This window comes from Micromys minutus (genome assembly GCF_963924665.1).
Source record: "Micromys minutus genome assembly, chromosome: 25".
NCBI lineage: Eukaryota > Metazoa > Chordata > Mammalia > Rodentia > Muridae > Micromys > Micromys minutus.
The window spans coordinates 14816908-14840483 of record NC_137960.1 but is presented as its reverse complement, the minus strand read 5'-3'; the positions used below and the strand labels follow the sequence as shown (position 1 = coordinate 14840483).

Here is a 23576-nt window from a genome sequence, read left to right as displayed (position 1 = left end):
TTTTTTTTTAACAAACCTGGACTGCAGACTTAGTTCATCTTTGGGATTCAACTTTGGCTTTCCCCAGACTGCGTTCACTCTTTTCGTCAGGGAGTGAACGAAGCTCCTTAAAGGCCACTCTAAAACTGATGGCAAATCCAAACCTCTTTCTTCCACATAAGTTCTAGTCTCCCTAGTGACCTGGGTATTTTCCAAGACTAATTGTTCTCTCTGTTCTAGAACTCTTTAGAGAACACAACTGAAGAACACATGCTATGTTTCTAGAAGTTGGATTTAAAATGCCTTAGCTCAAATGCTTTTTGTCTTTATAGTAATCCACCTAAAATGCTTCCCAAGACTCCAACACTATCTTTATGTAGACGAGCAAAAGAACCTCTATTTCATGATATTCTTTGAAGCAGCAAAGAGTTTATTTTTATCAACTAATAATTTTAAAACCTCTATCATTAGGCTATAGGTATTCTGCGTTTCTGCTGGAAACTTTCCAAACATTTTTTTTCTCAAAGATATGTGTACAAAACACACCCTTTTCAGTAAGACAATTATAACATCTGAACTATCTTGAGTAGTATAGGTGAAGAAAAAGATGGCCCTAGAAAGAATATGCATTCCCTCATGGCATTCCCTCTGAAACAGTGGCAAAGCCGTGCCCAGTACTACCGCAGTGGCTAGGAAGCAGAGGAGCTCTTGTTGAAAGGCTTATAGAACAAGCCCAGATGTGTACTCAAGTGATTGCTGAAGCTGATTTACAAATAAAAGCAAGCAGGGAGAAGACTCTCTTGAGTCAGAGGAAAAGCAAGGTGGGTCAAAACGAGCAGGAAATCTTAGTGGAGACAAAACCAAGTGGCCAGCGTGTGCCTACACAATGCTCTGCCTAGAGTGAGGCTCTGAGAGGCCTGCCTGTACAGCCAGTCAAGTGCCAGTTACTGCTTGGGCCACACACATTCTGCCACTGGAGGGAGTCTGTTCACATTGCCTTTGATGTGACTTTCCCTCTAAAACTTCTTGGTCTTCTATGGAAATGAGATCAGAACTCCTACCAAGAGTAAGAATTGGTTTAACACAGATGATGGTTTTCTTGCACTGGTGTGATTCTTTTAGCTTTTATTCATTCATTTGCTCCCTAGTGAAAACGTACATCCCCCTGGCAGTGGTAACTGAGGCAGAGAAATGAAGATAGAGACATATGACGTGGAGCAGGGCAGCTGTTAGGAAAGAGCATGAAGGGGAATATTGTCAAGCCAGGGCAGAGGGGAGCTGAGGCAGACACTGGTTTAAAGAGTGTGCTCAGGTCATAAGGCACAGGGAAAGCAGCAGCAGATGGGGACTGGAAGCTGAAAACAGCTCCTAGAACTAGGAGTAACAACAGTGTTACTGTTGGGATACTACCAAACCAAGGGTCTCAATACCACCACTGAGATCTTTTTTCAATTTGCCCTTAAAATTCAGAATTTATGGTTGCCAACAATAATAATTTCTCATGAAATGTTTTCCTAAACGGCACACAACTGTTTGTTAACAGGGATGCAAACATTGGATGGACACACACACACACACACACACATACACACACGGAGAGAGAGGGAGAGAGAGAGAGGGAGAGAGGGAGAGGGAGGGGGAGGAAGTGAGGGAGGGGGAGAGAGGGGGGAGATATTTTTTAAAAGTTACTGGGTTCAACTCAAGAGAGTATGTGGAAGATAACATTCCACTCCCAATATTTTTTCTCTATTTTGCAACAAGAATTTGTAGTCTATGCTACAGAATACTTCTTTTTATATTTCAAAATCCTGTATGACATTACTATGCCTGTTTTGCATGAGAGTGCCTTTAGCTAAAACAGGTTAAGTAACTGAGCCACAGTTACAGAGCTAATAAGGGCCAACAATCTAACCTGGCCATGTGATCTGAAATGGCATTCCTGCTATTCCAAGCTGCCGGTCAGTGGGACTGAGTCATGATTACTTCACATTCCTGTGATGAAGGCATTAAAGGGACGCATTCCAGGTGTTCTTCCCAAGCATTTGCTTGCTTTAGAGATGCTATTACAGGCTACCTAATGCGGACTGAGCCATTACACATTTGGGTTATTATACTCCCAAAGTTAAACTATGTTCAGTTCATATGTTAAAAGCATACAAGGAAGTTTCAGCTCCTGTAATTTAAGTAAACATGGTTCCTTAAAGAAATCTGTGTTTTGAATATATAAAAGAGAAAACTTTCCCTTCCCTTTCTCCATCAAATGATGATTACAAAGGAACTGTAGTTTACTTAAGTTGTATTTACTTGCTTAAGCAGTATCAAAAACCTCATACCTTGAGGTGATGATACCATATCTAGACTAGGTTACAGAATGACCTACTCAGAGGAATAATGACTGTTAGAGAAAGCTGGGGGTGTACGGTGATTTCAAAGTGGTACATGATTGGTCAATGGAGAGTAGGTGGGAGATTTGGAAGGAAGCAGATATGAATGTTTCTCTTGGTGTATCTCTAGCTTGATAAGGTTGTCACGATTATTTCTAAGGGTTTCAATGGGTCTATTTATCTTATATAGATGGGCAGTTTATATCTTTGTCCATTGGTTGTAAGCTTATTGTGTAGAAGGTTTGTAATATTCACCGCAATGGGGGAAGGGGTGCTAATAAAAAAAAAAAACTATTTTTTCTACTTCTCTATAACAACAATACAGGTAGCTTGGAAAAACACATAGAGATCTATCATTTCTATTAGTCCATCTATTACTGATCTATCTATCTATCTATCTATCTATCTATCTATCTATCTATCTACTGATCTATCTATCTATCTATCCATCCATCTATATACTGATCTATCTATCTATCCATCTATATACTGATCTATCTATCTATCTACCTATCTATCTACTGATTGATCTATCTATCCATCCATCTATATACTGATCTATCTATCTATCTATCTATCATCTATCTATCTACCTACCTATCTATCCATCCATCTATCCATTATTTATCTATGGCAACATGTCTATAAATCCTTTTCAGAGAGGAACGGAAGTACAAGAAGCACACGTGTGTGTGTGTATTGATAAGGAACTTTGTATATGGTTGGTGAGCTTTTATCCCCCTTGAAAGTGCTAAGCAAGCGCCTCATGTTATTATGGGAAGAAACAAACTAATAATGGATTTCCATATTACCATATTACTGACATTTTCAGAGGAAAGGCTGGATATTTTCCTCCCGTTTAAAAAAAAAAAAAACACTATGAAGCTACACGATGCATTCAGTAAGCACACCAGAGTACACTAGAGCAGTTGCCTGGTTAAAAAAGGGATTAACAGATGCCCCCATACCTACTGTACATATTCCAACAGTTTCCTAACAGAGTCCTACCTAGAATCCTTATTTTGAACTAGGGTGACTAGCAAGTGGGCAGGAACCACAGACCAGCAACAAAGACATCCCTAGGAAAGACTACTCACAAGGATATACGTAAGCACACTTACAGGAATCCTCTTGTTTTATTAAAAAAATCGAATGCATGACTATTTGAATTCAGATAATTTCCCAATATTACTAAATATTTTGAAAAAAATAAAAGGAAATTCTGTGGGATGATGCTAGTAACATAAGCTACAATTTAGAGGACTAATCAGCTACAGACAAAGCATGAAAGAGAGCTAAAGAACTGAGAGACAGTTAAGGTTCACCATGAACTGTAGCTTGTAACTCATGAGACATACGGAGAAGGATACAATTCAAACCCTCTGCAAGTAGAAAGGAGCAGACATTAACGATCATCTCAGATTTTGCCCTAATCTACTTTATTTCATTCCCAAGGAATTTATTTCATTTGTCAATGACCAAATTAGCAAGAGCAAAATGGAAGGGTAAAAAGTAAGCCACAAACCAAACTACATACTCCCATATTCATAAAATAAAACTACAGCTCTGTAGACCTAAAGCACACAAAACATATGTTCAGCTATGCCTGCTGCCGTAATCTCTCCTTTCCACTCTATACATGGACAGAAGTGAAACCGTGAGATTTGAGGGGGAGGAAAGTGAGTGAAGTCCTGGGAGCAGACACCATGCATCTGGAAATATCCCAGTATGAAATCGTACTAAGGAAAGTCTTCATACAGATTGGATACAGCATACTACAAACTGTTCCATAAAAACCTGTGTTGTTCCCTCTAAATGACTGTCACAAAGCCAACTTACTGATTAGAAATGGCCATATGATGGAACAGAGTCAGGGGGAGGGAGGAACATAAACATGTGACAGCCTTACGGTGGAATGTTTCCATCTCCCCCACCCCCCACATTTTTAAAGACATGGTTCTTTGGAATTCCCTGGTTTAAACTACTTTATAAAATGAAACCTGACTACTCTACAGGGCTATAAATAATACTTGTTATAGCTATTGCTTGATCCCAACATCCCTCTCGATTAAAGGTTACATAATTTGCTCATTTTGCAGGATTCATCATGCCAACCGAAACAACCAAAAATGGATCAAAAGAGCTACTACTCCATAAGAACGGACTATAGTAAGAGCAGAACTAACTCCCACACCGTACACTAGTACTCTGGACGCCATTAAACAAGCACTTCCCTAACAGCCATAATAGACATGGAGAATGCAGTTTTAAAAGCTGAAATTACTAAGGTCTACGGAACAGTACTAGGTTCTCTAGTTCCATTTACTATTTGAATGAGCATTTGCTATATTGCTGAATCAAAACACAAACCAAATCTGCTTTTGTTAGAATCTTGGTTGTTTCTGAAACCAATCTGAGAAAATAAAAATAGCTGCAATTTCCAAAGGCAATCCACTGACAAAGGAAATAAACGGCCTTTACAGAATATTTATTTATTCAGGATACACCTAGTTTATAAGTTAGGTTTTCTTGTGTTCAAAGATTGAAATTTTCATTTTGAGATTTAGTAAAAATAAATTCATGCTAACAGTTAAAAATGATTAGTAAGCAGAACTTTGGTGCTCAGTCAACTTAAATGTGAACCAGTTTTTACCATTTCAATGCCTTTAAAAGCAAGATTTTTGTTTCCTATGTGAGTTATGCTGCCAAATTTTATGACCTTACCGTGCACCAATTAATATCTCTCATAACTTTTCTTTAAAATGCTTTATAGCCATTACTCACAGTTAAACATCTTCACTGGTAATCAAGTGTTTCCGTGTCAACCGGTTTTCCAGTGTTGTATGTAGAATTTAACAATTATTTGGCCAATCAGCAATCAGACGACTTCTTTACAAATGAAGTTTTATTCCAAATCACTGAAACGACACTTAGCCTCCAACTAGCCCAACACACCGTTCTGTGCCCAACACTGATCCTCTAACCAGCCAGCACACAGCGCTGTGCCCACACTGCAGAGTACTGGCACTTTAACACTCGGACCTGTGACCAGTCATTTCCTTTTTTCGTAGACTGCCAACTTTAACAATAGAGTACCGACACATCAACACACAATGGTGTGTGCAGCACACACACCGAATCGCAGCAGAAGTAGAGGACCAACAATTCCTGTTCAGATTTTTGACAGTCTCACAATCCCTGCCCAGAGCCAAGAGCCTAGTGTCTGTCCTTGGTGCTGAAACGCAGCTTTTCTGACCCCCGACTAAAATACTACGAGGCTCACCCCAGTTAAGACACTTCTGGGGTTCAGAGGTTTGCAAGGGAATGGATAAGTTTCTGATCAAGCTTATCTAGCCTTCGCGGTGGCGGGTAATTCCAGGAGACCCTGGACCCGCTTGCTGCAGAATAGGGAGCACCGGGCCGCGGACCCGAGAGGCGCCCTCTCCACAGCGGAGCATTCTCCCGCGGATCTGAACGGTTCCTTCTTCCCAGTGGAGCCTTCTCCCGCGGACCCATAAGATCCCTCTCCCCCTGGAGCCTTCTCCTGCGGACCCGAGCGGCGCCCTCTTCCCCTGGCAGCCTAATCCCGCGGACCCGAGAGGCGCCCTCTCCCCTCCAGTAGCCTTTTCCCGCGGACCCGAGAGGCGCCCTCTCCCATGGACCGGACACCTCCGCCCGCGTCCTTTTGTCTCCCACCGGTTCCTCCGTGCCTCACCATCACGGTCGCACAGCTGGATGGCCTCCAGGCTGAGGTTCTTGATCTCCTCACACGGGCTGCTGGGGCTGCTGAGGGCATGGTCCAAGCGCGGCACCTCCATCTTCGCGACCCCGCGTCGAAGCCAGGCGCCAGCGGCCGGCGGGGCGAAGGGCGGGAAAGGCCTGAGACAGCTGAGGACGAGGGCAGCCTCCGGTCTGGAGTCGCGGCCGAGGTGGCGGCGGCGGTGGCGGCGGCAGCGACGGCGGCGGCGGCGGCAGAAGCTCCCCCGAGTGCGGGACTCGTAGACTGAACGCCGGCCGGCGCGAGCGCGGGAGGAGCGCGCTCTCCGCTGATGGGAGGGCCGCGCACGCTCACGGGGGCAGGGCTGGCCGTGGACGCGCCTACCTGCCTGCACACGGGCCCCGCCCCTTTCCTACCGGGCGCAGACCCCCACCCACCCCCCGCTGCTCCCTGCCTGCCGCGCGCACGCGCACGGAAGACAGGGTGTCCGCGGGCGCGCCTGCCAACCTGCACACGGGCCCCGCCCCTTTCCTACCACGGCCCCTGCCTGCACGCGCACGGACGCGGACGCGCCCTCAGCTCTTCTCAAGAGGCTTCGGAGCCCAGCCAGTGGCGCGCACGCGCTCGGACACGCGGGCGCGCTGCCAACGTCGCCGCCCTCGCCCTGTGGCGCGCACCCGCAACCCACCTGCAGGAGCGTAGACCCTACCCCGGCTCCTGCCGCGGGCACGCGCGCGCGTACCACACAGCCTCCCTACGCACCCAGACCCCGCCTGCCGCGCGCACGCGCCCTCGGCTCTCCCTGGTGGCGCAGCCAGCGCGCCTTCTCACACTGGAAGCGAAGGTGGAGCGCGCCAGAAGCGCCGGCTGTGCGAGCTGCTCGGCGCGTCGCGCTCGCCCGGCGGTGGTGGCTATGCTCGTTTTACAATGCCAGGCAAAGCCGGGACTGCCATCCCGGGCTGCGGCGAGGCAAGCGCGCTGGCTGCTTATTGACCACTCGTTGGGACACTGAGGCCCGAGCCGCCTAGGGTTCCCTTTCCCGGCTCTCAGAGCCCAGCCGACGTTCCTCACAAGGCCCGGCAGTGAGGAATGAGCGGCCACCTGAGGACTGCACCGGGCAGGGAGCGCGAACTCAGCTCGGTGCTCCGGGACAGGTGAGGCAGCAGGAAGCTGGTGGCTGGCTGCTGAGGAGGCTGCTTCCGGGTGACAGCCACTTGTCAGCTTGCCTTCTCACCCAGCAAGCAAGTCTTCAGTGCTCTCCCTGGGCCGGGCATTGTTCTGACTGAAAATGCAGGCTGAAGCACACATCACCTGTTCTTTGTTACCCTAGAAAATGAAGGAGAGACCTGCGGTCTTCCAGTCGTGCCGTATTTGCACGCCCCATTGCTTTCAGTAGCACCAAGGATATTTCCGTGCACTCTAATGGCGCAAAGGTTTTAAAAATAAAGTCGACATAGGTGGCAGCCTGTTGACCTCTGTTTTCATTTACCGATTCCAGATATTATTCTTTTATTTTTCTTGATATCACGGGATCAAAAAAGCTCCTCTCCTCCTTGTATTATTTATGGTTATTGGTAAGAATTTGTGTTCCTTGTTTACTAGTTTTCTAATTTCACCAGTTTTATTGATATTCACCAATAAAAACAATTTACATATAGATTGCTATATGCCGCCCTTTCTAGTCACATCCATTTAGCCGTAAACAACTAAATCTATTTGATTGAAGTCTCCTAAAATGGAAGGACCCACTCTAGATAAAATAAGCCCGTGAGAAAATTCGGCACAATTGAAGGTTGATTTGGTATCATTAAGTGAAATGTCCTCATTATGAACTTGGGGTTAAGAAGATGGATCTTTGTTTTGAGCTGTAAAAACATTCCAGTGTTAAGGTAGGCGGTACCCTAAGGAGAGGGCAAATTACTGTTTGTCAAGAGAAATGACAAGACAGTGGTTACTGGTGAATTTCTTATCTTCTAAAGCCTAGATCACTAAAACTGGATATTGACAGTTAAAGCACAGTGGGCTCATCTTTCAGAGAATTCTCAGATTTATAGATCACAGAGGAACTGTAAACTACAAAAATAGTTTATTACCCACAATTGAAAAATGTAATATGCATACATTAGAACTTTAACTCAGAAAAAAATATTACACAAATATTACAAGTATATCAGGACAATATATCAGGTGCGGAGAATATATATCCCAGTGGGGATCACATTCAGTCAACTGTGAGCAGGCCTTCACGGGCAAATAGAATGTTTTAATTACTTTCCATTACTATTACCAAATTGCTAACATAGCTGGGAAGGAGGGAGAAAGGTCTATTTTGGTCCAGTTTTTGGTAAAGTCAGCCTATCAGAATGGGGAAGCCATGTCCACTAATGGCAGATGAGAAAGCCTGTTTAGTGGCAGGAAACAGCCAAGGATAATACACCTCCAAGGACCTGTCTCAATGACCCACTTCTTCATCCATGTCTCCATTTACAAAGTCTCCATTTTCAAGTTTTCCAGTCTTCCCATCAACTAGACTGAGAACCTAAGGGAGATTTCAGATTCAAACCTTAACAGAGAAAAGTTCCTGTTCCTGCTAAAAGTTCCTCGGTACTCAAAATGTAACTAGGTTGATGTCCAACAGAATGGCCATGAACCATCCCATTAAGAGCAAGTTAACTTTATCAAACACTGTGACATCTATTTTCCCACCTGGAAATACCCAAACTACCAAAGACGGGCTATTCTTCAGTCAGAAAAAGCCACCAGGCTCAACTGAAAACAAAAGCACACACACGGGCATAAATTGTAGTCGCCATCTTAAAGCAAACTACTAGAAACAACTAGAAGAAAGGATTGTCAAGAGACGCAAGAGGAAGTAAGAGCTCCATTCTATTGCAATAACTTTTGGCACAATGCTCAAGTTCATGGAACCTCTTTCTTTTAAACGTTATTTTATTTACTTATTTTATATTCCAATATCACTCCTCTTCGAAGCTCCCCTAGGTTCATCCTCTCTCACTGAAGCCAGACATGGCAGCCCAGTTCGGGGACGGAATCCACAGGCTGGCAGATGGAGGGAGTACCCTGCTTTAATGGTTGGGGAACCGGAATGACGACCACGCTGCATATCTGCTCTGCTATACGTGAGAGGGTGTTGGGTTGGGGGAGCAAGAGTGTGGGGCTAGGTCTAGTCCCTGCTCACTCTTTGGTTGGTGGTTCAGTCTCTGGGAGTCCCCAAGGGTCCAGGTTAGTTGACTCTGTTGATCTTCCCGTGGAGTCCCAGTCCTCTTTGGGTCCCTCAATCCTTCCCCTGATTCTTCCACAAGACTCCCCAAGCTCCGTCTATATGTTTGGCTGTGTGCATCTGTTTCAGTCAGCTGTTGGAAGGAGCCTCTCGGAGGCCAGTTATGCTAGGCTCCTGTCTACAAGCACAACAGAGTATCATTAATATTGTTAGGGATTGGTTCTTGCTCATGGGATGGGTTTCAAGTTGGGCCAGTCATTGGTTGGCCATTTCCTCTGCTCTATCTTGTCCCTGCACAGTTTATATGTAGTCCTTATCCCTCCACTGGGAGTCCTGCTTAACTATAGGGCAGTGGCCACTTCAGGATTCATCTCCTCCACTGCTAGGCATTTCAGTTACAGTCACCTTATAGATACTCTGGGGCCTCCCTAGTCCCAGGTCTCTGGCATGTCCTAGAGATGCCACCCACTGCCAATTTCCAATTTCTCTCTCCCCTGCTCTTCCTACACCGGACACACACACACACACAAACACACACACACACACACACACACACACACACACACACACACACCCTGGTCCCCTCCCTGTCCCCTCTCTCACTCTGTTCCCCCCACCCACCTCTGTATCTATTTTATTTCCAATTCTGAGAAAGATCCAGCCATCCTCACTTGGGCCCTTCTTGTTATTTGGGTTCTTTAGTTCTGTGGCTTTGTAGCATGGTTATCTTGTACTTTATGGTTAATATCCACTTACCAGTGAGTACATATCATGCATGTCCTTTTGGGTCTGGGTTACCTCACCCAAGAAGATATTTTCTAGTTCCAGTCATTTGCTTGCAAAATTCATGATGTCCTTGTTTTTAATAGCTGAGTGATTTTCTATTGTATACATGAACCACATTTTATATCCATCATTAAGTTGAGGGACATCTGGGTTGTTTCCAGTTTCTGGGTATTTAAAAAAAAACAGTTACTATGAATAGTATCCATATATATATACTATCCATATATATATATACTATATATATATAGATAGTTGAGCAAGTATCCTTATGGGATGGTTTAACATCTTTAGGTATATTCCCAGGAAAGGTATACTTTGGTCTTGAGGTATAACTATTCCCAGTTTTCTGAGAAACTGCCAAATTGATTTCCAGAAAGGTTATACAGGTTTTTATTCCCACCAGCAATGAAATGTTTCCCTTGTTCTATATCCTCACCAGCATATTCTGTCCCTGGAGTTTTTGATCTTAGCCATTCTGATGAGTGTGAAATGGAACCTCAGAGTTGTTTTGATTGCATTTGCCTGATAACTAAGTACATTGAACACATCTTTAAATGTTACTCAGCCATTAGAGATTCCTCTATTGATATTTCTGTTTAGCACTGTTCCTCATTTTTTAATTGGGTTATTTGGGTTGTTGGTAACTAACTTCTTGAATCCATTATACTTCTTGTTTATTAGCTGTCTGTCAGATGTAGAGTTGGAGAAGACCTTTCCCCAATTTGTAGACTGTTGTTTTGTCCTTTGTTTTATATAAGCTTTTCATTTTTATAAGGTCCCATTTATTAATTGTTGATCTTAATGCCTGAGCCATTGGTGTTCTGTTCATGAAGTTATCTCCTATATCAATGAGTTCAAGGCTATTCCCCACTTTCTCTTCGATTAGATTTATTGTATGTGGTGTTACATTGGGGTCTTTGATCCACTTGGACTTGAGTTTTGTGCAAGGTGATAAATATGGGTCTCTTTGCATTCTTCTACATGCAGACATCCAGTTAGACCAGCACCATTTGTTGAGAATGCTCTCCCTTTTCCATTGTATGAGTTTGGCTTCTTTGTCAAAAATCAAGTATCCATAAACGTGTGGGCTAATTTTTGGGTCTTTGATTCTATTCCACTGATCAATCTGACTGTTTCTATACCAATAGCATGTGGTTTTTATTCCTGTTGCTCTGTAATACAGATTGAAGTCCAGGATGGTGATACCTCCAGATGTTCTTTTATTGTACAGGATTGTTTTAGCTATTCTGGTTTTTTTTTTTTTTTTTTTTTTTTTTCCATATGAAGTTTAGAGTTGCTCTTTCAAGGTCTGTAAAAAATTGTGTTGGGATTTTGATGGGAATTGCATTGAATCTGTAGATTGCTGCTGGTAAAATGGCCATTTTCACTGTGTTAATTCTACTGATCCATGAGCATGGGAGATCTTTCCACCTTCTGATATCTTCCTCAATTTCTTTCTTCAAAGACTTGACATTCTCATAATACAAATCTTTAATTTGCTTGGTTAGAGGTATGCCAAGGTATTTTTACATTATTTGTGACTATTGTGAAGAATGTTTTCTTCCTAGCTTCTCTTTTAGTCCATTTATCATTTGTAAAAAGGAGGGCTACTGACTTCTTTGAGCCACTTTGCTGAAAGTGTTTATCACTTTAGGAGTTCGATGGTAGAATTTGGGGGTCAGTTATATATACTATCATATCACCTGTGAATAGTGATACTTTGACTTTTTTCCTTTCCAATTTGTACACCTTAATCTTCTTTAGTTATTGTATTGCTCTAGCAAGGACTTCAAGTGCTATACTGAAGAGATAGGGAGAGAAGCTAGAACTTCAAGTACTATATTGAAGACATAGGGAGAGAGTGGACACCTTTGTCTTGTCCCTGATTTTAGTGGAATTGCTTTAAGTTTTTCTGAGTTTAGTTTGATGTTGGCTACTGTCTTGTTGTATATTGTCTTTGTTGTGTTTAGGTCCATGTATATTTGTATTTGTGTCCATAATCTCCCTAAGACTTTTGACATGAAGGAGTGTTTGCTTAGTCAAAGGCTTTTTCAGCATCTAATAAGATTATTATGTGTTTTTTTTCTTTCAGTTTCTCTATATGGTGGATTATATTGATGGGTTTTCATAACGAACCACCTCTGCATCCCTGGGATGAAGCGTTATTGATCATAGCTGGTGATTTTTTGATGTGTTCTTGGATTTGGTTTGAGTACTGTTACATAAATGCTCATAAAGGAGATTAGTCTGAAATTCTCTTTCTTTAGTATTTATGTGGTTTAGGTATCAGGGTGACTATGGCCTCACAGAATAAATTTGGCAATATTCTGTTTCTATTTTGTGGAATAATTTGAGGAGTACTGGTATTAGCTCTTCTTTGAAACTCTGGTAGAATTCTGCTCTAAAATCATCTAGCCCTGTTTTTGTTTCTTTGTTTGGTTTGTTTGTTTGTTTGGAGACTTTTAATGACTGCTTCTATTTCTTTAGGGGTCATAGGATTACTTAGCTTATCTGATCTTGATTTAACTTTGGTAAGTGGTATCTGTCAAAAATCATCCATTTCATTTAGATTTTCCAATTTTGTAGAGTACTTCCTTTTGAAGTAAGACCTAATTTTTTTTTTAAAAATTTCCTCCGTGTCTATTGTTATGTCTCCCCTTTCAGTTCTAATTTTGTTAATTTGGGTGCTGTCTTTCTGCCTTTTAGATAGTTTGGCTAAGGATTTGTCTATCTTGTTGATTTTCTCAAAGAGCCTTTTCTTGGTTTTATTGAACTCTCTGGGTTTCTAGTTGATTAATTTCAGCCCTGATTTTGATTATTTCCTATCATCTACTCCTCTTGGGAGTGTTTACATCTTTATTTTCTAGAGTTTCTGAAGCAGAAACTTATAATTTCTTTGGAAAGTCAGTTATGTCAAATGGGGTTTTGCTGGGGCACACAGGACATCTTGCTAAAGCAGACATGTGAAAGACTGTTTTCCTGAAGCAGACACAGGTGAAAGGATGTTTAGATACAGCAGACCCGTGGAAGGAGGCTTGCTGAAGGAGTATAAATATGACCTCACAGACAGTGGGAGGGGAGCACTGAGCATTGGTTTGGTTCACTCCATTTTCATATTCTTCACTTATAATCACGCATGCATTGGTTCACCTTGCACAGCTTTGTTGAACTCAACTTGTGATAACGCTGCCATTGAGAGAAACTCGCCCAAGACCTGCTCGTGAGGCCCTTGCAGCAGTGCCTCAGGCCTGTTGGTGAGACTAGCAGTTTCTTCAGGATTGAACTACAGCTGCGGGTTCCTGTGTAGTATCTGCCTGCCTGGAGGACTAGTCTGCCGCTGCTGAGTCATATTTGGCTTTTGCTATGGTACTGAACTGCCAAAGAAGATGGAGCTAGCTTCCAAAGACTATTGCTGACCAGGTCCACTTTCCCCATATCTTAATAACTTTTCTCTTTCACTACCTCTGTTGGGTGGTGGGCTAGAGGAGAGGTTGAACCTTTATTAAAAGTAGGTTGCAAAAACTTTATGCCTGCAGCTTTCAGGTAGACTTTTAAATTGCTGATATGAGAACTTTCTAATTTCTTTTTGGAGGCACTTAGTACTATGAACTTTTGTTTTAGAACTGGGTTCATTGTGTCCCATAAATTTGAATATGTTGTGTTTTCATTTTCAATGAATTCTAGAAAGTCTTTAATTTCTTTATTTTTTTTTTCTGATACAGAAATCATTGAGTGAAAAGTTGTTTAAGTCCATTGAGAATGTAGGCTTTCTGTTGTTGTCAAAGTCCAGCCTTAATTCATGGTGGTCTGATAGGATACAAGGTATAATTTCAGTTTGGGTTTGTTTGGTTGGTTGGTTTTAGTTGTTTTGTATATGTTAAGGCTTGCTTTGTGACTGAGTATATGTCCAATTTTGGAGAATGAGGTGCTGAGAAGAAGGTACAATCTTTTGTGTTTGGGCAAAATGTGCTATAGATATCTGTTAGGTGCATTTGATTCATAACCTTTACTAGTTTTACTATTTCTCTGTTTAGTTTCTGTCTCATTGACCTGTCAGTTGGTGGGGGGGGGGGCTGAAGTCTCCTAATGTAAATGTGTGGGATTTGATGTATGATTTAAACTTTAGTAATGTTTGTTTTACGAATGCAAGTGCCTTTGCATTTGGGGCAGAGATATTCAGGATTGAGATATCATCTTGGTAAATTTTTCCTTTAATGAGTATGAAGCATCTTTTTGTAACTCTTTTGATTACTTTTGGTTAAAAGCATATTTTATTAGGTATTAGAATGGCTACTTCAGATTGTTTCTTGGTTCCATTTTCTTAGAAAACCATTTTCTAGCCCTTTACTCTGAAGTAATGTCTATTTTTGTTGCTGAAGTGTGTTTCTTCTATGCAGCAGAATGATGGATCCTGTTTACACATCTATTCTGTAAGCCTGTGTCATTTTATTGAGACCTTTGATGTTGAGAGATATTAATGACTAATGATTGTTAGTTCCTCTTATTTTGATGTTTACGGCAGACGTGTGTGTGTGTGTGTGTGTGTGTGTATGTATATGTGTGTGTGTGTGTCTGTCTGTCTGTCTGTGATTCTTTTCTTTTGCATTTGCTGGTTGGAATTATCTATTGCTTGTGTTTGCTTGGGTGTAGTTACCCTCCTTATGTTAGAGTTTTCCCTTTAGTATCCTCTGTTAGGGCTGAGTTAAATGAAAAATATTGTTTTTGAATATCTTGCTTTTTCTGTCTATGGTGATTGAAAATTTTACTGGGTATAGAAGGCTAGGCTGATAGCTGTGATTTCTTAGAGTCTATAAGACATCTGCCCAGGCCCTTCTGGCTTTTAAAGTCTCTGTTGAGAAGTCTTTTGTAAACTAATAGGTCTCTCTTTATAGTTTAGCTGGCCTTCCTTTTGGTTTTTAATATTCTTTCTTTGTTATTTCTGTACATTTAGTGTTTTTATTATTGTGGCAGGAGGATTTTCTTTTCTGGTCCACTCTATTTGGTGTTATGTAAACGTATTATATGTTTATAGGCATCTCTTTCTTTAGGTTAGGGAAATTTTCTTCTATGATTTTGTTGAAGTTATTTTCTGGGCCTCTGAGTTGGGAGTCTTCTCCTTCTGTTCCTATTATTCTTAGGTATTATTCTTAGGTTTGGTCTTTTCACAGTGTCCCAATTTTCTGACTGTTTTAAAAGTGTTAAACACTTTTTAGCTTTAGCATTTTCTTTAACCAATGTATCAGCTTTTTCCCCCTTCTATGCCTGCGATTCTCTTCCATCTCCTGTGTTCTGCTGGGGCTCCTTGCATCTGTTGTTCCTGTTCTCTTCCCCAGGTTTTCCATCTCCAGGGTTATTGCAGTTTGTGTTTCCATTATTGCTTCTATTTCCAGTGTCAGGTCTTGTATGGTTTTATTTCTTTCTTTCACCTGTTTGATCGTATTTTCTAATATTCCTTTAAAGGGTTTATTTGTTTTTTTTCTTTGAAGGCCTCTATCATATTCATGAGATTCAAGGTTATTATTTTCTCTGGAATTACTGGTAAGGCTGGTCATCCCTGATGGTAGCAGGCTTAGGGATGCAGTTATAACTGGCAGACCCTGATGGCTTCAGACTGTTAGTTGTCCTGGGTTGGGGCAGGCCTTGAGGATGCAGGTAGAGCTGGTGGTCCCTGATGGTTGCAAGCCTCTGTTTGTCCTGGGCAGAAGCAGGCCTCCAAGGATATATGTGGTGTTGTGGCCCTGGAAAGGGGCAGGGTGGGACTCACTGCTGTTGGGATTGCCCAGAGGAACCCTCAGGCAAGGGACTGGGGTAGGGGTCTCATATGGTGGTCTCTGATGGCTACAGGTATCTGGAGTTGTGTATGTAGAGGTATGGAATCAGAAGACAGAGCACAACAGGGTCAGGGCAGACCTCAAAGCTGTTGGACTTGCTGGGGACCCAGCAGGCAGGAGTTTGGAGCTTGGGGAACTCACCCGGTTGGCCCTGGCAGTCATCCGCAGGCCTCCAGGGATGCAGGGAGAGATGCTTGGGAACTGGAGTGCAGAGGGCAGGACTTCTTATGTTTCCAGGTGTCATTTAAAATAAGACATATCGCTTATCGGCTTGAGCTGTTTGCTGTCACAGTGAAAAGCCGTACCATCTTAAGCTGGTCTATGTAAATACATTCCGTTCTTCCTGTACTTTTCTTGTTTTATTTTTACAGTTGTTACTTATAGCTCCCTTATAAAGACAACCACATCATGATTTGTAAGTCAAGTGTACATTAAGAATTGAATCAAATTTGAGAAACCCCTCAATCATATCCTAACCAGCACCTTACCTAACACTGGAGCCCTTGACAAGAAGTGATCTTTTTGTACAGATTAAGTCCTCATGTAAACTGGATTTATTTTGAACACAAACATGCCTCCGACAAGGACCTTAATTTACCCTTTGTTAAGAGAAGACTTATTTATTCATGCATATGGGTGCTTTTGTCTATATGTACATCTGCATGCTAGAAGGAGGCATTGTTATTCATGAGACTATAGTTATAGACCGTGTAAGTACCATGTATGCACTAGGAATTGAACTCAGGACCTCTGGAAGAGCATTCAGCATTCTTAACCATTGAGCCATGTCTTCAGCCCCAGTTTTTCCTCCTTTAATATTTGTTGTGTGACAAAAGTTTTTCAGGAGAGATGCAACACACACTCATGTCTACTTACTCATATAGTATGAATTCCACCAAAGTCCAACCTGGTGAGACAGTGAATTTCATTGGGGTTATTTATAGAAGTAAGGCTGAGGTTTACTTATGGGAGTATGGGTGTGGGGTTCCTAACAGGAGCAGAAATGACTCAAAGACAGTTGCATCACCACGGCTTACCCCAGAATGAGTGGCAGCTCACAAAAGATGGGAACCTGGACATGACACAGCCTGTAGGCGATAAATTAGAGAGTGTCCTTTCCAAGTGACTGGTCCAAACCTCTTCTAGGCAGCTTGGCTGCTTTCTGCATCCTACATGCAGCAGGTCTGGTCTGAATCTTCTTTGCAGCTTTTAATTCTCTGAGAGTCTTCTTTGTGGCTCAGCTTCCTTTGATCTGAGGGAGGACTCAGCATTTATTGCTTACTCTGACAGGGAGGGCCAAGTGAATCTGGTCAAGTTTCAGGAACTTCCTGAAGCTGCTAATGTTTACCTTCTGATTTAATAAGGGTTTCTGTAGAATAGAATGTTTGAATCTCAGAGGAAGGTGTTATATAACAGAATTACATAGTAATAATTCTCTTGTTGTGTATATTCAAACCTTAGCTAAACAGTCCCACTTCCTTTGAAACTTTCTTCTTTTGCGCTTAGAGGAAAGACAGAAGCAATTCTTTCAAATGTTGCTGATACTCATTGTTTTGAGTTCCTCTATTACTATCAACCCCTTTTGAATTTGAAGAATTGATAAATCCATATATAAACTAATTGAGTTCAGAATTAAAATATAAAGGAAAACACAATAGTCTATTATGATCTATCTTTGCTCTATGTCAGACATTTCATGGTGCAACACAAGATTAAATTTTCTGTCAGTTATGGTTAGCTGCCCAGACAACCTGACCTTGTTAAGTACAGAAGAACAGATGCTTCTTTCCAAACTTCTTTTATTTCCCTTGTGGTATATGTTTAGGCACATATATATTAGAGTCCTCCAAGTACTATCCTCTGTGCAATGTGCTGAGTCATTAAATCGAATTGCAGAACTCTGTGCTTATTCACATTCCTTCAGGCTGCCTAGGATTTTTATCAAAGGCCAAAGGCCAAAGGAAAGCAGGCAACAGAATCCTCGGGTAGGATTCTAAACCTGTCTTTTAAGATCCACCCCAGGCACATCCTAGTTTTCTATGCCTCAGTGAAAAATAAAAATAAAAGCAAAACCATAGAAACAATTACGAAACATGTAAGTGAAGGCAGTGGTTTTTACATTTCTTCTCATAACATTGCTATAGCCTTTCGCAAGCCTTTGTTATGAACAGTGGGACAAAAGAAAATTCAGAATTGACTGGAAGTTGAAAGCACCTGAAATATTTTAAATTAATTTGCTGTGACCCAAATTGTGTTCTGATTTATGAAGATCAAATGAGAACTGTGTATAACAGGATTGTATGTGGACACTTAGAATCTCATTTATAAAAATGTAATTGTTTTTGTAGTACAAGATTCTTGAACTAGTTCAGTAACCATTTTAAAACACCAAGAACATCTGTACTTTGGATTAAATTTATGATTATAGTACTGAGGCTTTTAAGACAAGGTGATGATGTTCAACATATGTAAACCAATTAATGTACTATATTGACATGATTAAAAAATAAAAATCGCATGATCATCAATAGATACAAGAAAAATATTTATCAATATTCAGCGTCCTCTCATGTTAAAAAAGGCCTTCAAAATTTTAGTTGTACAAGGAGTATACCTTGACAAAATACGGGCCAAATGTTACAAATGCATATTCACATGTAGTGGCAAATTGGTGTAAAGCTTTTTAGGTCTAAATCAGGACTGAGACAGAAATGCTAATTAGTGTCATTTCTAATCGACTATACAATAGTACTGAAGGTCTGTTCAAATAACTAGGTGGACGCAAGGAATCAGTCAAATGGGAAAGGAAGAAGCTAAGTTGTTTATTTACAGATAAGTTTATTTACACACACACACACACACACACACACACACACACACACACAAACATCCCCAGAAATACTACAAAAATAAATTCAGTAAAGTTACAAGATAAAAAGTTAACATATAAAAGTTAGTTGTGTATGTATATACTGCTGAAAAATGATCTAAAATAGAAATCAAGTAAGCAGTCTCATTATCAGTAGCATCCAAAGAGTAAAAATGGGTCTGGAAAGGTGACTGAGCCGTTAAGAGCTTGTTCTGCTCTGCACAGGATCAGAGTTCAGTCTTCAGCATTATGTGCTTGGCAGCTCAGACCCAACTTCAAGACTCCAACATCTTTTTCTGGCCCGTACAGTTACTTAAACTTGTGCACGTACCCTCACAATATACATATGCACATAATTAAATATAAACTAACTGATAAAAACTAAAATGTTTAAGGGATAAAATAAACCAATGATGTAGAATATCCCTAAAATAAAACCTGTCAAACATTTAATAAATAACTTTTTAAATGGCAAATAAATGTTAAGTTATCCATTTACTTCTACATCTGAAAAAGTCTCATAAAAATGTCCACAGTAACCAATATAGTATACTGATTCAATGTAATTTCTAACAAATCTCTAGTGACATTTTCCACAGAAACACAAAAAAATCCCCTTGAATGTCATGAAGCTATAAAATGTTTCAAAAAGCTAAAGAGAGCTTGAGTAAAATGTACAAAATTGGAGGCACCACACATTCTGGTTTTTTTTAACCTGTATTTAAAAGCTTTTGTACTCAAAACATTGGATTGCTAGCATAAAAACTGAAATGTTGACTAATGGAACCGAATAGAAGATTAAGAATTAAACTCACATGTTTGCAGTCAGTTCCCTATAGAAGTATACACTCAAATATACACTAGAGAAAGAAAGGGGTCAGAAAAACTCATTAGTCTGTTCCTGGCTTCCTTTGGATGAAGATGTAGAACTCTCAGCTCCTCCTGCACCATGCCTGTCTGGATGCTGCCATGCTCTCACCTTGATGATAAATGTTGTCCTTATAAGACTTGCCTTGGTCATGGTGTCTGTTCACAGCAGTAAAAGCCTAAGACAGAATTTGGTACCAGGGACTGGGGTATTGCTGTGATAAGTCTGACCACGCTTTTGTTTGGAAGAATGTGGATTTGGGAACTTCGGATTTGGAAAGCTGTGGAAGGCTTTAAGTGGGGCTTAATGGGCTATCCTAGTAGGGTATGAAATACTTTGTTACTGAGTGTAATTTGAAATGTACTGACTTGGCCTTAGGGGTTTCAGTGGCCTAGAGACCGTTTTTTTTGTTTTTTTGTTTCTTTGTTTGTTGAAGAACATGGCTGCTTTTTGTCCTTGTCCAAAGAGTCTGCCTGGGGTTAAGATGATGAGGTTAGGGTGAAGAGATTTAGATTAGTTGCTTTGAAAAAGGAAGTCTCAAAACAGCCAGATATAAATTCTGTTGTTCACTCTTATGAAGAGCATTTTAATGAAAAGGAGTAAGTTGGGAAGGAAAATATACAAAATATATGGTTTGAGTATTAAAGGTATGTCAGGAAGTGAAACGGAGCTGCATCCTGTGTTAAAGAATATTAAATTGAGTTAAGGGAATTGAATTGTCTTGAAGCAAGATCCCACTCAGCTAAGTTAGCAACTTAGTACAAACCTTTAATTCCAGGAGGCAATAACAAGCAGATCTCTGATTTCAACCAGCCTAGAACAAGTTCTAGAGGAAGAAACCATTAAATCCAGGTGTGGTAGTACACCCCTTAATCCCAGGAGACAGGCATACAGATCTCTAAACTCAAGGTTAATCTACAGAGCAAAATCGAGGACAGCAAGTTTAGGTAGTGAAGGAGTTAGAAAAGAATAAGCTAGTGATAATGTAATAGAACAAGGGGGCATGTTCCAGCTCCTGCATGCAACAGAATTTAGCAGTTTTGGCCATGTGTCTCTGGCTTTATATTTGAGAGAAGGAGACTACTGGGACATTTGATGCTGGTTAGCTGGAGCTAAGAAATTAGTGGTGATTAAGAAGAGACCAGCATCATTGAGGTGAAATCTTCTGGGAAGTGTTTTCAAGAACACAAAAGAGCTGTGTTCCAGAGACAGCCAAGGCTGTACCTCATGCTGCAGCTGAACTTGGTAATGTGTAAGAGTCACCCAGGTGGTACTGGTTTTTATGGCATAAAGGCATCATGAAGTACAGCTGAGGCTTGGCACTGTGAGACTCCATGGAAGACCATTGGTGAAGGTGCAGCCTTAGCTGCAGTTGACAGCCCAGGTCTGAAGGGGTCATGCAAAAGATTTGAGGCTTGGCATCATGAAGGGAGCCTATGAGAGGCTATGGTAAAGCCCAGTTGCAATGGAAGACCCCAGTGTATTGGAGATGCCAGTACCATGGTATGATCACCAAGAACAACAGCAAAGTTAGATCAACCTGAGCTTAAAGTGCTACAGGGGGCAGAGAAGGGGAGTGAAGCCAGTCTGTTCCTGGCTTCCACCTTGATGACAATGCACTGAACTACTGAACCTGCAAGCTAGTCCCAGTTAAATGTTGTCATTTATAAGAAAAAAGAAACTGGATTCTATTATTTAAAAATAATGAAATTGGACCCTCTCCTATATACAAGAATTAACTCAAAATGGATTAAAGACTTAAATGTAAGGTCAGAAACCACAAAACAATAAGAAAACATAGAGTAAACATTTAACATGGATTAAAAATGGATCTTTGCACTTGACATCAATTACACAGGCATCAAAACCAAAAATAGACAAGAGAGTATATAAAATTGGAAGATGTCTGCATAGCAAAATAACACAGAAAAGCATCCTAAGTGATATAAAAATATAGGACATATGGTTATAAGCATTTTACTAAACAGAATCTCAATAGTAAAATATAAGTAACCCAATTTAAAAAAAAAAAACAGACAAAGGATCTAAGTAGACATTCTTTTTCCCAAAGAAAAAATACAAAATGTCTACATTTGAATATAAGAAAATATTTAAGATGGTCAGTGGCAATAAACATAGAAGTAAATCTCCAGAGTAATAACTAATATAGTCATCAAAAAGTCAGAAGAGAACAAGTGTTGGGAAGAATATGGAACAAAGGGAAACCTTCGAGAATGCAATCTGTACAGCATTGTGAGAAAACTAGTGTCTCGAGGATATGTAGAAGAGTGACCATATGACCCGACCATCCCACCACTGGACGCTTACCTAAAGTTAACAGTACCTTGTAGATAATATCTGCACTCCTATGAGGTATTGACTGGTGAATATGTAATAGAATACTATTTAACCTTCACAGATGAGATTCTATCCTGGATGGCTATTGAGGACACTATTCTAAACAGAGTAAACCCGACACAGTACAATGAACACTGGAATCTCACTTGTACGTGAAATCTAAAAGCAAATGGAAAAAACTAAAGTTAGGAATAGAGTGGTAGTGGCCATTTGTAATTGATAGAGGGAAGGAGGGTCTATTGGTCAAAGAGTTCAAATCTCAGCTGTGAGATGGCTGAGTGTTGAAGACCTGTGTACAGGTTGGTGGCCATACATAACATAAATGTGTGCCAACGTTGGGATTTGCTCTAACAACAGATCAAATATGCCCCTACAACACACACACACACACACACACACACACACACACACACACACACACACACACAGCTGAAGTGACATGATAGTTTGATTGTGTTGATCATTTATACAAATGTATATATATATGCATATATATACACTTACATCAAAACAATATTCTAAATATATGAATTTTTATTTGTCAATCATAGATCAGTAGAGTTAGAAAGCTTTTAAATTTAGAAATGAAAGTAATTATCCTGAGGGCTGGGAATAAAGGTTGAAGGGTTAGCCCTTTGCTCTCATCATTGACTCAATGGGTCTTGGTAAAACTTGCTCCCCCTCCCCCATCATCCATGCTCCCATCCCATGTTTGTCATTATCTTGAGTTCCACAAATCTAGCTTCTTCAGTCTTTCCCTTCCCCTGATTCTACTAATGTCTCTGCCCACCATCAAATCTCCTCAATTAGAAAAATACCTTTACTTGAACAGGTCACTATTCAGTTTAATATTTGTTCCAATATGACAAGAAACTCATCAGAAACTGGGAAGCACTGTAAAACTTATTCACCACCTCCATTCACTACTAACCCTTATAAAATGGATCGCCAATCTATAGCCTTCTGATTCTTAGTTTTCCGATGTCGTTTCAGTTTAGTAAGGTTTTTAGATCACTAAAATATCAAGGCCTCCTTTCATCTGCAGCCCCTTTGATAGTTCAGCATTTTCTTTCTGCTGAATCTCTGTGGTGCTGACCTCTCCTAGATCCCTCTCTGCCTGGGAACTTAATGCTTCTTAACTCTAACGTCTGCCATGTCCTCTTGAGGGCAGGTATTCTTTAAAGTTCAACCTTTGGCAGCATGTTCCTTCCTGTTTAAAGCTATTTCCTTAGAGAGTTCATGTATTCTCATGAATTTTTATCTCTTCTTAAACTCCACCTTTGTTATCAAATTCCCATCCCTGATCCCCAAGTCTAAACAAGCCTGTTTCGGATTGTCTAATGAACACATTTATTATTCTTGCCATCATCTCTAGCTTATCACTTTCTCCTCTAATTGGTTGATTTTTTTTTTTTTTTTGAATTTACGACAGTCATTGGTATTGTCCTTTTTATGTCCCCTGTTTAATCTGAACCACGACTAAGACCAGTGCATGAGAACAGTTAATCAGTACTTGATCCATAAGTTACAATGCTGCCATTT

General features: G+C 40.9%; 1 protein-coding gene across 1 annotated transcript in view; it reads right to left on the bottom strand.

Annotated features, from left to right (window-relative positions):
* The window catches only part of PHYHIPL (phytanoyl-CoA 2-hydroxylase interacting protein like), a gene marked incomplete at both ends in the record, with an annotated part of 37055 nt that extends 30874 nt beyond the window's left edge, over nucleotides 1-6181 (bottom strand). The window contains one exon of the mRNA XM_080937761.1: nucleotides 6079-6181. Coding sequence (XP_080793887.1) covers nucleotides 6079-6181 — 103 coding nt within the window. The remainder of the gene's footprint in view (nucleotides 1-6078) is intronic.
* Between the last annotated feature and the right edge of the window lie 17395 nt (nucleotides 6182-23576).